Source organism: Argiope bruennichi, chromosome X1, assembly GCF_947563725.1.
Source record: "Argiope bruennichi chromosome X1, qqArgBrue1.1, whole genome shotgun sequence".
NCBI classification, from domain to species: domain Eukaryota; kingdom Metazoa; phylum Arthropoda; class Arachnida; order Araneae; family Araneidae; genus Argiope; species Argiope bruennichi.
This window is the reverse complement of record NC_079162.1, coordinates 20,222,069-20,237,117: the sequence shown is the minus strand read 5'-3', so window position 1 is coordinate 20,237,117 and position 15,049 is coordinate 20,222,069. Positions and strand designations below refer to the sequence as shown.

General features: G+C 31.6%; 1 protein-coding gene across 3 annotated transcripts in view; it reads right to left on the bottom strand.

The window, feature by feature from the left end:
- The window catches only part of LOC129958987 (ecdysone-induced protein 74EF-like), a 285,199-nt gene that overhangs the window by 161,088 nt on the left and 109,062 nt on the right, over nt 1-15,049 (bottom strand). For all 3 annotated transcript variants that reach the window (XM_056071752.1, XM_056071754.1, XM_056071753.1), the window contains one exon: nt 10,818-10,909. In XM_056071752.1, the coding sequence (XP_055927727.1) occupies nt 10,818-10,889 (72 nt within the window). In that variant the 5' untranslated portion in view covers nt 10,890-10,909. The remainder of the gene's footprint in view (nt 1-10,817; nt 10,910-15,049) is intronic.

The following is a 15,049-nucleotide window of genomic DNA, read 5'->3' as shown; positions in this document are numbered from 1 at the left end:
GCGAACGCAACGCTGTCTTTCCATTAAAATTATGAATTTTTTGGCAATAACACATATATTCTGAACATACTGAAGAAAGAACTTTTCACCATACTCTGCCCTCATTCATTGCATTGTGTTTCAATATAAAATAAAACACAGTTGCTGCAGATATAGATACTTCAAAACTCATCTCACCAAACAAGAACTGCAAATTATAAAACCATTTGGAGCCAAACATAAGGTCAAAATAGTAACTTATAAAATGACAAATCTTCCTTGCTTTATTTATGCCACTAGTTTAAAAATATTGAAGTCGGCGTCCTGGCATAGAAGTAGCGCGTCTTTCACGTAACCTGGGCGTCCTGGGTTCGAGTCCCGATTAGAGCATGGTTGTTCTTCATCTGTTCTATCTGTGAGATGTGTGAGTGTGCCCCCCTGTAAAAAGGGGTTGTGCAAGCGAATGTGATGCGTGAGTAGCTAAGACGTACTCTTGGCCCTAGTTGGCGCTACTAAAACAAGAGACGCTCCCTTGGCTTAAAATCGCTGACTTCTCAGCGCCATTATAAACAACAACAAAACATTGAATGAAATCCCAGTTCTGAAGCAATTGGAAGCTAAATTCGAAGGTAGATTACTACAAATGATCTTTGAATTCTACAGAAAAAGGAATCTGAATATTTTGTAAAAAAAATACTGCAGAATAATATATAAAAATAAATTAAACATTTATTAGCTTACTAAACAGTAGAACATTCTGGATTTTAATTATTGTAAATATTAAAGAATAAGAAAATGAACTTTTCACTACCAGATTCATATGGAATCAAAATTTGATTAAATTAATCTAATAGCTGATAATTGATATTAAAGTAATATATTATCATCCTTACCAGCGTATATAATTTCAGCACATTAGAAAGAGGGTGCAAAATTCTTTTTTTTTACAAACATGAAATAAAATCACCATTTTTCTCAATTCATTTCTACAGCCTGCTGCTTAAAGATGATTTTTGGTTAAATAACAATCTTTGCAAAAGCATTTAAATGATTTATTTGGAAAAAAGATATATAATTTTTAATAAATTAATCTTTCAATGATGCCGAAAAAAGTGAAATCTAATTTTAAGAAGTAATAATTTTGAAAATTTCAATTGATTCATTAGAAGCAATATTGATCATTTTCTATGCAGAATGAAATTTTGCCTTTCAAACTATTCTGCAAAACTCTAGATATTCAAAGTAGCTTCCTTTTGCATAAAATGTCAAAGGAGAGAAATCTTTCCAATGAATCTTCAGCTAAGAAAATTCATCTTTATGGATTGAGATGAAGCATTTTAGTTCATTTGATACTGCCAGAAATGACTTATTAAGATTTATCTTAACAATAAATGCATACTTCATTAGTTCGAATGAGAGAACAATTTTTTTTTCAGAATTTCTTCCCTTTGTTAAAGTAAATGTTTCATCATTTATTTAAAGAAGGGTTCAAATTGACCTTTCGAATCCATTTGGAATATTGAAATTCCGATGCTGCTGTGAAATATGACTTTAATATAAAAATTGAACAGTTCAAAGTAAAAAATAATGATTAAGGAGAAGTTTCATATTCAGTTTTATTAGGCTTTAAAACACGATTCAGTTATCAAACTCTTATTTAATTTGATGTGTTTCATTTTTGTATCTATTCTTTATATCCTAGAATTTTAACACTTGTGTGCTCTCGATGACAATACATTATTTTAATTTCAGAATTTAACTATCCATAAGCCGATTAATTCAGTTAAATATGGATTCAGTAAAGGCACCATCTAGTAGTGAAATAAAAAAAAAAGATTTTTAGATTCTATAGAATTTATAATTGTGAGTTATAAAATAAAAACTAAGCAGAGGAAAATAATTAAAAGGAATTCTATTTTATAGCACACGAAAAGTGTCTTCACAATAATAAAAAAGCGTTTTTTTTAAACAAAATTATTTCAAATGCGCTTTTGTGGGTTTCAAAAGAATGAATTATATTCCATGCTTCAGTTTTAATTTATAATTCATTACTATGAAATTCTTTTATGAAATTCACATTGCTATGGAATGAAAATGAATTAAATCGTTTTGAAAATATTAAATGAATATACAGTGTGTCTACTAAAGTCCCTTGCCACTCTCTTAGCTTCGAAACGGCTGCTGTTTTATTCATACAAGTTTTGTCTCGGTGTAATAAAGTAGCCATGTGCCACAGAATGGAACCGCCTAGGGCGCCATCTTTTGGGAAACTGCGGATATAGCATTCCTATCTCGAAAGCAGGAAGAAATAGGAAGAAAAAGTGATTTGCAAAGATGTAGAGCATCGATTTAGTACGAAAAGACACCTTACGGACATTAATGCAAAGATTATAATAGTTCAAATGCGCATTTATTTTTTGGTAGTTTCTTACACTGTGAAGTGACAAAACAATCTAAGGAAGGAAAAAAAAAACTAGTTATAACAATAAATCTTTATTTGAGATGTTCAAAATTCTCACCATCAGTTGCAATGTATATTTGTTGACACGTTGGCACGTAATGCGTCGTTTGAGATCCTGCAATGTTTGCGGAGGGGTCGCTTATATCTGCTGTTTCAGGTATCCCCCACAGAAAAAAAATCCAGTGGAGTCATTTCAGGTGAACGTTCAGGCCAATCTTCGAAAGCACCAAATCCAGTTATTTTGTTCCCGAATTCTTTGACGAGGTACTGTTTCACTGGAAATGTCTTGTGAGTGGGCGGGCTGTTATATTGAAATCATAAATTTCTAAGATTTAAAATGGCTGGTTCTCCACAAAATCGAGTATTACGTTCGATAGCAGTTGTAAATATCGCGCATCCGTTAACATGCTATAGTAAAATACTGGGTCGATCAGCTTGTTACTGCAAATTGCACACCAAACATTAATAGCAAACCACATTTGATATCGAACGTTGGTAAAACATCTAGGATTTTTCAGCGCCCAGTAATGGGTGCTTTGCCTAATGTATATGCCATACCGTGAAAAGAATTCCACATCCGTCTACACTATATTTGCCAAGGATGTTGGCTGGGTCTGTATCTAATTCATGACGAAGTTACACCAAGCATAGCATTTTTCGGTATCCCCGCCCAGTGAAACCTGTTGAGGTGTTGGTCGGCATGGATGAGCGCCTAATTCATTTAGGATTTTCCAAACCTAAAGTTTTAAGAGTTCCACAGCGTTCACTGATCTCTTTTGCGCTGCATTTCGGATATGCGAGGGTGTATGTTAATACCTCGTACGGTTAAACTTGCCGCCCTACCTTAACTGGTCTGTCAAATCGAGCTGAACTAGTCACGCAGTCTGCTTAAACGTTTTACAGCAGTTAGGATGGTCTGATGAAAAGGAAAGGTCTTTAGGGAAACATTGCCGGTACAACTTTGCTGCTGATCGAGTAGTAAAACCTTCTCACAATACTCATCTTTAGAAAATCGTTCCATGACCATGGGCATCAGCCTACTACAATCTCAAGATGTTTCTTTTATGGCTGTCTCAGGTGAACGGGCGTGACGTTTCTTACGTATTTGCAGATTGCACAAAATTTGAACACCACGTTCGTTGCGTCGGGTTGATAAGACACTATCCTACACATTGTCTATCTGTTTATAAAGACAATCAGTACAGGGTGCAACCCTCCAGGTTTCCAACCACAGTCCTTTTGATTGGGAATCACAGGCGATACCACTGTGCCATACTGCGGTGTCGTGTTCAAGCTTTGCGATGTCACAAATAGGAAATCACGAAAAAACAAATGAGCGTCTTAACCGTTCTTTTGCTCGCATTAATGCCCACAAGGTGTTATTTCGTATTAAATCTCTAATGCTCTACATCTTTGTTAATCATTCCCCCCCCCCTTATCTCGTTCTGCTTTCGAGATAGGAATGCTAACTCCGCATTTTCCCACCAGGTGGCCCTGTAGGCGGTTTCATTCAATAGCGCATGACTATTTTATTATACCTAGACACCATTTTTATGAATATAGTAACAGCTGTTCCTAAGTTAAGAGGATGGCAAGGGACTTTAGTGGGCATACTGTATTGTTATGGAAAATAAAAGCGCGTGCAAAATTGGAAACCCAATACCAATTAAAATTAAAAATAACAATATAATTAATCAAAAATACCAATTAAAATTATTAATTGTTGCTTATAGACATTTATTCCTTAACTGTTCACTTATAAGCTATTCGCACATTTGTTGTAGGGTTTCTACAACACATTCGTTCAAATCGGAACTATCAAGATTCATTGTTTAGTTTTACTCAGAAAAATCTCACGTTTTATCAAAATTTTACAAAGATTGACCAATTTCGTACCGATTAAGAATTTTGTCAAATCAGTTCTCTCTATTTATTTTGCCTTAATTCATTTTCAACTAATTTCAAGCCAGTGTTTTAATCACTGAACTCCATTCATTGGGAGAAATGACTCTGAGATAAGATGTGCCACTCATTAATGATGGATTGGTAAATTATCTACTTTAAAATTGATAACAGATTTTGATTATATAAAATGAATTTTTTATGCATATATGAGTACTTCGATTCGAGACCTGAGGTGTTTGATAATATAAAGCGAATGATAACATTAACTGTGATCATATCAAGTGGCGTCCATTGCATATTATAAATGTGATTAAACAACATCTCCTTAGAATATTTTATATCAAAAATAATTTAAATTCAGAATAGGAATTAAAATGTTTATCCGTAAAATAAGAAGAATACTAATGCGACTTAAAATATTTTCTATTCTAATAGAATATTGATTTTATAGGTTATGCACAAATTAGAATACTTATTATTAGAAATCTAGAAAATTAATAATTTCCTTCACTATGAAATTTTTTATGGCATTTTAGAGTGATCGATTTAGTATAGTGATTTGTGTATGACATTGCAACGTCGGTGTCCGAATTTCGATTAAGGCTTAGATGCTTCACGCCAAAATGAAAATTATAAAAACTAGAAAATTATAAACTTTTAAAAGGATACCACTTTTATCAAAGCACTACAATAGAAGAATAATTTCTTTACTAAACATCTAGAGGTCGAAACAAAAATTGAAAAGTGTGGAATGAAAAAAAAAAATAGGAGAAGGTTATAAAGTTACAATAAATATCATAACAAACGACAATAACAAATTCCTACATTCATTATATTAAAATTCAGTACGATTGAAACATGATTACGATTTCAATTTACTTAAAACTTATCTATCTTCACCCTACACTTTTTGTACCTTCAGATTTTTTAATTAAAAAATTATTTTTCCTTTTCATTTCATTAATAAAGAGGGGGCGCAGTGGAGTGGTGGTAAGGTCTCGGTTTCGGAACCAGAGGGTTTCAGGCTCGAGTGCCGATTCCACCCAAGAACCATCATGTAAGCGGGTGTAGCGCAAGCTAAATCTGTCGGGGCCAAACGCCCCCCCCCCCCCCCGCCGGCGCGGTGTGGATGCTTGGAGAGAGGAGCGCCAGGTCAGTCGTCGGCCCCGTCATCTGAACTCGGTTCAAAATTGCGAGGTCCGTCCCAAAATAAACCCAATGTTGCTTTAAAACGGGACGTCAATATAAAAGAAATAACTAATCATTGATACAAGCAATTTTTAAAAAAGCTATTTATTATTATCATGCCCATAGCTTAAGGATAGAGAAACAGACATCCTTTGGAAGTATTATGGAGTGTTCAAAGTTTTACAGAAATTTAGAATAATGGTGTCAGACCACATACTACGTCTAACTTGATTAGTTTTTGAGGATAGACATCATTTTGGACTCAGAAATACATTTTTTGACAAGAAGAGAAGATAAATTCTCTTTCTTTATTCATTCAATTGTTAGCAAAGTTCCCTTTCTATTTGTTGAAAATGCTCCATTTTTTAAATTTATTTCCGAAGATATTAAAACTGAGAAAACTCGTTTGAAAGGATTTGTATTTAACAAAGGAATATCGAACCTCTCCTACATTCACCGAACAAGAGATATATTTTTTCCCTTGTTTTGATACAAATTTTTATCCTTCTAGCTGGCTGCTTTTTCCGACATTCATCCAAATATTTTCGTATGAGGAACAAAAGTTCTAAAACATAGATCTATAACAGTGAAACAAATTTATTCTTTGCATTAAAACAGCTTTTATAAAGGAACTTTAGATTTAAATTGTAAAATTGTTATCTATAAATACGAAACAAATGACTCCTCATTTCTTGAGATGATCCAAGGTTGCTGGAAATGAGACGCGACGTAACTAAAAACACAGGCAGAGGAAATCCGGAAATCGCGGCAACAGACAGCTGAGTGACTGGTTTCCAAGGTCAACTGCTAGGCAGACGACTCCCTTCGGCAACCCAGGGGTTGCCACAATACTCGAGAATATCGCTTCGAAGACACTTATGAAAATTCATCTCTGAAGTTCAGACGAAGGCATAGTGAATGGGGAATCTGAGACAGCATATTTAAAATCCTTCGACTTTGCCATACACTTTCTTTTCGGTTTTCTGTATTCCCTGAACAGAGAGAGAGACCCCAAGTCACGTTTACAAGAGCGAGTCAATCTATAGAGAACTCGAAATATTAGTAGTTGAGAATGAATTTCGACCGTTTTTCTTTCTAAACGTTTGGTCATAAAACGGCACAGAAAATTCGATTTATACTATTAGTCACTAGCATATGAATGGTCTTCTCGGTTACCATTCATAAAAGTTATCGGTTACCATTTTATTATTTAGACCAAAGTTTTATCCATTTTTTTGTGTTTTTAAGAAAAGTCTAAAACGTGTCAAAATGTAGAGGTCAATTTTTTTTTATGATTGTAGTACTTTCGTTTGGGTACGAGAAACTAAAAATAATATACAATGTGCCCGTTGCTGTCACTGATGATTACTAGGGTGAGTGTCACTTACCCTCGCTACTGAATTCATTGGCAAGGAGAGTGCAATTTTGCTTCAGGCGGTAGTCTTGTTTGGGGAGAGTACAGAAAAATAAATGCGCTTATTTCCTGTTTTCAAGACGATAAAACAGGAAACAACACTTAGTCACAATTATCTTAGCCGTAACTTTATATTTTTTCCTTCTATTTTCAAAGCATTAGTGGCAGGTGCTTTTCCTTTTCTGATTTTGTAGATGTAAAATAATTAGAGAATAATGTGTTCGTGAACTTATTTAAATGATGCCTCCCGAAACAAGACGAATGTAATTGTGGAATTTCTAAATTTATGTTTAATAAATTGAATTAAAAAGAGACAACATTAGACGTTTTTATTTAACTTCACTTATTTCCTGTTTGTATTCACGACAAGACATTTTAATTCATACTCAATAGTAAAAATATATATTATATGTAATATGTAGATATATGCAATGATATCTCTTAATATAACTTAAATCATAATTAATTTCCTAATTTTTATCTCAATTTGGCTCATGTTAACTTCTAATTCTAAAATTGTCTCTTATTCTAAAATTCTTTCTAATTCTTCTCTGTTCTCTAATTCTAAAATTCTCTCTAATTCTTCTCTGTTCTCTAATTCTAAAATTGTCTCTTATTTCCTGATCCAATTCCACTTTATTTATTTAATTAATTGTACACGCGCTGTGTAAAATTGTTGACTTCAATATTTTCTCATGCACCAAATGAAGGCATACAAATCTTTGATGCTTACAGCATTCTTTCAAAGATACCTAAGATTCCTTCTCCTAAGTTGGCACGTGGCAAAGAAATCCCCATCAAAATCTCATATTAAAATCACTGAAGGGAAAAATGTCATCCACTTTTGCTCTTTTGTCGCGATGTAGACTGCCGCATCTTTTATGATAGTTTTTTTTCTTTGTATAAATTATGCCTCCCGGGATGAAATAAATGGAAGTAAAAATTTCAAAAGTTTCTTCTATTCGGCCACGCAACTTCTAAAATATGTTTGACACACACGCACACATACACATAATTAATAAAAAATCAATTTAAAATATAAAATATCGATACAAAATAAATTCTGTAATATTTATAAATATGAAATATAAACTATAAAGAAATATAAATAATAGAACTAAAAAGAAAAAAATAATCGAAATAAAAAAAAAATTAATTTTTTTGAGTAACCTACGAATAAACTCAATTCGAACAGTTTTTAAGTGCAGAATTTTATTTATATGTTGATTTATGAATTTTTTTATCCTAATTATGTGATTATTCATGAGGTCCATTCACAGTGGAGGAAAATATGCTAATTTCTTTTTAGTAGTTTAGCCAATAACTTGAAAGCAATTTTTCTCAAATTCCCTACCAGGTGGTCGAATCAATTGACGGAGAATTAATTTCTTTAAATATTAAAAATAGAAGAAGAATCTAGAATGCATTATTCATCTAAGATTTAGAATGCATTATCAATTATACGCCTCATTTTGCTTTAGTTTGAATTCAATAAGAAAAGCAAAATTTTAAAAAAATGATTACATGATAAAATAACAATCATAATAATGAATTTTAAAATATATTAAAGACTAATAAGCAGAAAAAATAAAGAATAAATTTTTTTGTTAATATACTTAAATGTAAGATTATTTTTCATTAAAAATCACAAAAAAAGAGAAAATTCTTCAAATCATTTAAAATTCCTATTATTTTCATAAAAATTTGAATTGTATTATTCTTTTAGGAAAATCCAAACGCCTTATTTTCAATTTTACTGACAAAGTGACATAAAACACCTAATTATGTCTATTAAGCTTTGAGACTAAAAATAGTATGAATGAATAGCAAAATAAAAAAATTCTTATTTTATATGAAAGCTTATCTATTATAATATAACAAAATAAAACCATGCCAGCACCAATTTCACCAATTTTCAAACATAGTCAATTCCTCCGAATCAGCTGGTCGTAAAAGGCGGCTAGTTAAAAAAAAAAAATGTTTTCCACGTTTCTGGATTTTTCTTGAAAAGGTAATGCCAAAATTTTTCTTCTATTTTTTTTTTTTTAATCAGGTCTGAAATTAGAGGGACTTATTAACACATCAGCTCAACTGAAATGAAAATCTATAATACATAAATTCGGAGAGCAGACTTTATACTTCCTTGCTTTTCATAGATAAACTTCTCGTTTTAGTGTTAAGAACACTTCTATCTCAAGCAGACTCATTAAAACAGGATTTTTCATTATTACGCCTTGGAGTTGAAAAATAGAAAAGTGGGAAAAAGGGTTTTCCTGTAGCGGATTTTTTTCCCCTTAATTTTTTGGTTCGGATATCAGCGTTTTTTTTCTTTTTTTTCCTTCCTTACTTTTTTAAATTTAAAAATGCGTCCAGTAATAAAGCATGTTTCCGAACTGTTTTGCATTGCATGAAAGATAATTGAATGCCTTATAGGTTACGTATGTTCATCACTGAATCCAACTCAAGGTCGCTTGCATTTTGTATTTACCCATAACAACTGGACAAAATATTTATAGATATAATTGCATCTAAGTTTGAAATTATAAACGCTTCAAAATTATAAAAAAGGAAACCGAAATTAATTAGCATTTTATGTTAGATTCAGTTTCAAAGAAACTGGAAGAATGATTTGAAATAACTTTTCAAAATTCTAAAATATTTCGATTGAACCTCATCATTTTTTGGATTATAAAAAACTGTTCTTTATACGAAAAGAGTCATTGAACTTCAGGAATTATTTGGTTTCAAGCTGAAACAGAAGATGCTTTAATCATTTAGAATTTAGTTTTTTCACTTTATTGCTTAAATTCAATTCTTTCGTTAATACCACAATTCTCTTGTAATTATGGAAGTCGTTTTCATGTACTTGAATGATTGATCTTGATCGAATATTTTTAAAATCGATCATGAAGAATATTTCATGATTTTCCGAAATATCTTCCATGCAGCATTATTGGAAATAATGAATAAGATTATTTTAATTTTTTTTTTCATATTCCAAGTAATTATTCAGAAAGCACTATAATCGTTAACCCCTTAACCTACGATATACGTTCCAAAATTTTGAGCCGAAAACGTAAACAAGATCGCGCTGCCTTCGAGCCAATCCATGGTTCGGCAAATCGATCCTAAGTTGTTTGCGCACAACTTATGGGATGTAAATTCGGTGCATAAGACAAAACTGGTTTAATCTATAGGTAATTACAACCTGATGTAATAATTGTGATAGATATTCAAAAGAATTATTATCAATCTCTAAAATATAACATAAATCAATAACATTTATTTGTAGTTCCGGCCGATCATCGTGCTACGGTCTATGCCCATGATATTTACGTTTGGCCTGATTATCGTACTACGGATTATGCCCGTAGTTGTAGGTTAAAAAAAAAATTCAACCTCGAGATTTTGTTAAATCTTCACATTTTAGAGCTGCCTAAATCTCTGTGCGAACAAGAAAGCTCAAAAACTGTACAAGCTAGTTGGATAAAACTTGATATGAATTATAAACAAAACTGTAAATTTCTGTGAAATTTTGGATAAAATCCTATCTATTCATTACATATGTCTGTCTGTCTATTCATTACATATGAAATGCAGAATATAGTTTTACCATCATAATTCAGTTGACTTTTTGCCGGTCTGCATGTGATGACAATTCTTGAGGGATAAAACAATTTTGATAAATAAAATTTGATCTTCAAAACCAAGATTATCAATCTGAATACAATTTTAGTTGGAAAATGTTTTTCTTCTTCGAAACACAACGAAAAAAAACACTCGCTTCTTTCATCTTATCGTACACGAGATGCATCGAAATAAAAGAGAGACTCCACGAATTCTCGTAGAAAGTGCAGAAAGAACACTTACAAGCCATGAGAGATCTACTGTCTTCCCTGATGCATCTTGACACCACAGGTTGTCGTCCGCTATGAATGGCATTGCCTACGACGATCGGGCACCTGGAAGAAAAAAAGAAAAGAAATCACTTCCATCCTTAAGAAAAGATAAATTTCTCATATGGAAAATCCCTTTTATAGTAATATTTCTATAGATTAAAAAGAAAAAAAAAATCACTGATTTTTCTTTAAGTTCATCTTTTTACATACTATGCATATTAACCTGTTAACTGGGTATGAAGAAATATTTCAACGAAAAACAAATTGAATACAAGTTAACTACCCGGTTAAATGGTTAACCTTCATAATCAAAGAAATTTAGCGAAATAAATAAAAACGAAATTTAGTGAACTAAATAGTAGATATTTTGTAATAGTTTTTCTACATAATAATTATTATATTGTGGAATTTCAAATAACTTCTTTTCTCAAAAGCGATACATTCGTATGGAGTAAATGAATCGATTAAGTGATAATGAAGAAAATATTTAAATGGCGTGAACAAAATTTTCAGACAACACGAAACGTACGAAAAATAGATTTCATACATGATGCAAGTCAAGTTAAATGAATAATAAAATGGATAAAAAAAAGTAGGAACTTCAAAATCGGATTCTTTTACTTGGTGACACCAAAATTTTAAATAGAGAAAAGGCGCAAGTAAAAGAAAATGATGGAGAAAAAACATTTTTTTTCCGCACATTACATTCGCTACCAGTAGTTCAGTTTAATGAATAAGGAAATTTCGAAAGGGTGGCAACAGAATAAAAAACAGCGGTCTCCCCGGAACTTTCTCGCATACTCTCCAATAAGTATCTTATTCTTCTCTCCACGCATTAAATTTTTGATTCTAGGCAAGGCTGCGAATGCCTTGCATGGCATTGGCGAATATTAGTCACGAATTATAAATTTTTGGCGAGGAAATAACATTTTGACGGTATCTATTGTGTATTTTGGACGACTGTTTTCCCCACTCGACTGAAATCAAAATTTGATACCACAAGATCACATTCTGAATTTCATTCGATTAAATCATTGCGTTTCCAAGCATACGAAAGTACAGACGCTCAACTCTTTGATAGATTTGTTTCGAAATTGGACAAAGATTTACATTTTAAATACTAAATCTGTGAATTAAGTTTATCTACCTAATTCTTTACGAGTTCACTTGTACTCGAACAGTCAAACATAATTCCTCTGAATGGATTTCAGTTCAAATTTAGTAGAAATCTGCAGATTTGGTTTTAAGTGTATATATATAAAATTTCATCATTCCAGCTCCAAGGAATTTTGAATAAGCGTGTTCACAGATACCTATAAAAGTGTGTTTGAAATGTGGAGATAAGTCAAAATTTCGATGTCGAATTTTTTGACTATTACACTACTTTCTCTCCACTTCTTATAAGAGAAAGTAAAAATCTCTAATAAACGAGTCTCATAGTTCAAATATAATGCATCGAGTAGCTCTCAGTAAAAATAGCTTTTCTATCTTCAAAATGTTCGTTTATTAAGAGAAGGTGAATGTAACATTCCAGAATTAATTTTGATCTGAAATCAGCAAATTTCTATTACGATTGTATAGAGAAAATATGTAAGCCAAAATGTTAAGGACTCAAGCTACAAACCGTTGATTTCGCCAGAGAAGAGATCATAAAAGATCTTTTTGAAACAGTTGATGATGAGAAGATTTTTTGCATTGTTCGAATGCCATCATATATTCAGCTTTCAGTTGTGCCTGCAGTTTCAAACAATGCTTACGAAATTCATTGATATATATTTATCGATAAGATAAAAATCAGGAGGGAATTTGACATTTATTGCCGTGAATATTTTAATTGGATCTCAGTGGGGAAAATGCCCGGATTTTACTAAGAAATAGTTCAGTTGCATTTGTGGTATTTAAGAGGCTAAAATAAATGCACAGACTCTCCCAAAAACTCCATATTGTTGTTTAAGGAAGATAAAATGATTCGTGCTGCAATCAATGACGATGGAATCAAATGATTTTAACTTTCGTCAGATTGGTTTATGTATCATTTCCTGTTTTATAACTGTAAAATAAAATTACTCTAAAACATTTAGTTTGTAGAGTCAGAATACAGTTGATTTAAATAAACCTAAATAAAATAATAATCATTCAATAGCTCTGTTTGTGTCTCATCAAGAATTTTAATAAACTAATACTGTTTGTTTCAGTATCCCAAGACTACCATTTTTCGAAGGTTCTACTTCGCTAAAGGAAGAAATACGAAAAGATGAGCGCATTTCTGAAATTTCTCGACCTTGATTTCCGCTGCTTTAGATACTTTTTCGCTACATTTTTTTTTGCACATGTATGTGAGTGTCGTTTTTTACCGTACTATTCTATTTTAACTCAACATTGCATATTGATTGCTTATATCGCAATTTCAAGTGGCAGAAAAGCTTCGGAAAGGCACGAACAATATTTTATATAATATCATTAAACGTGACCGAGATTTTCTAAGGTAGTTAATATCAAATTGTTATAAAAAAATTCAATAACAAAGAAGTGCTTAACAAAAAAAAATTATTATTTTGTTAAAAGTGAATTACCAAATTTTAAGAAGAGAAATCTTTTATTTATTCATCATAATTTAATGTTTAGACGCCTTACAGTAAATAAAAATTGCCCTAAAGCATTTTATTGTAAATTAGTACTTTTTTTGACTGTATTATAAGCTATCCGCATTTTTCGTCTCCCAAGTTCGCGAATAATCTTTCACCCTATTGTTAAATGTAAACATCTCCTTTTACCTTTCCTTTCACCCCTATTTTGACTAAATAAACGCATTCTAATGCATGCGCAAAAGGGTGGAGGGTTTTCGAATCCATGAATAAACAGTCAATTGCATATGGAATCAACTTGACATGGCAGCAACTGTCCTTTTGGTGCTATAGAAAGTACTTTTGGTAAAAGTCATGTTTCGCTCATTTTTTATGCACCGAAATAAAATCTTCGTTATTTAGACTGTATTTCAATCTTTTGGAAAGAGTCATGTTTCGTTCCTTTCTTATGCACAGAAATAAAATCTTCGCAATTTAAACCGAATTTCAATCTATATATTTCCAAAGCTTTAAATGATTTCAGAATTATTTTTGTCAATTTAATATGAAATAAAAAATAATAAATTTTTAGATTTGAAAAATGTAAGTTTACTTTAACATTTTCATAATGGAAAAGAAGTACATTTTCTGAGAATGGATTTATATTTGCTGTTATGATATAAAACCCTAAAGTATACAGAACTAAAAATTCTAATGCATCAAAAAACGATCAAATACTCCATATTTACAGCCTGTGAAGTTAAAGAAAATTGTTAAAAATGTAATCCGTTTGCCAAATATTTATTAACAAACTACGATTATTATTTTGTGTAGTAAAATGGGTCGTAGCCCAAATATCGCCCATTTAAGCCACTACTTGAATCAGAGAATTAATATAGTACCGAAAAATATTAAACTTTTATCTAGCCTGTTATCCAAAAATAAATTAATTGTAATTCTAACATATAATTTTAAATACTCTTTTCAGCAACATTTTTTCTATTTTCTTGGCCTACTTATAAATGGGTTTAAATAAAGATTAATTTATGCTCTGATTATTCTTTCTTTATTACACATGAAAATTAAGATACAATAAGACTAAAATAAGGTACAGCCTTTTTGTAAATATAGTTAACGTATCCTGCCAACACTTTTCTTAAATTCAATATCAAAATAATAATAGATGAAAAGCAAACAAACTTAAATTTTTTACTTCTTTCATTTTTTTCCGAGCGCATTTTTCTTGAGCATGTTTATGTAAACATGAAAATGTGCCCTATTTAAACATGACATCTCTGTTCCTTTCCCTATGAGAAGGAATTGTTTGTTCGTTCCTGATTAGGAACGGTCAAATGGATGATTTGAAGAATAAGGAGAGAGAAAATTTGTAGGGCACCAAAATTTCTTTGAGAAATTTTTTCAGTATATTAATTTCAATAAATTTACAACGGCAGTGCACTCGAAATGGTTCGAATTAAAATCAAGCTCTTTTAAATGTCTGAACAATACTAACAATTCTAATACTAAGGTGTTACATCCTCTATTCACCAATTTCCTAGAATCATTCTTTAAGGACCAACAACGCAATCCCACCTCACTCACCATGTCGTTACGCTTTTCTGTCAATAACAAGAAATGC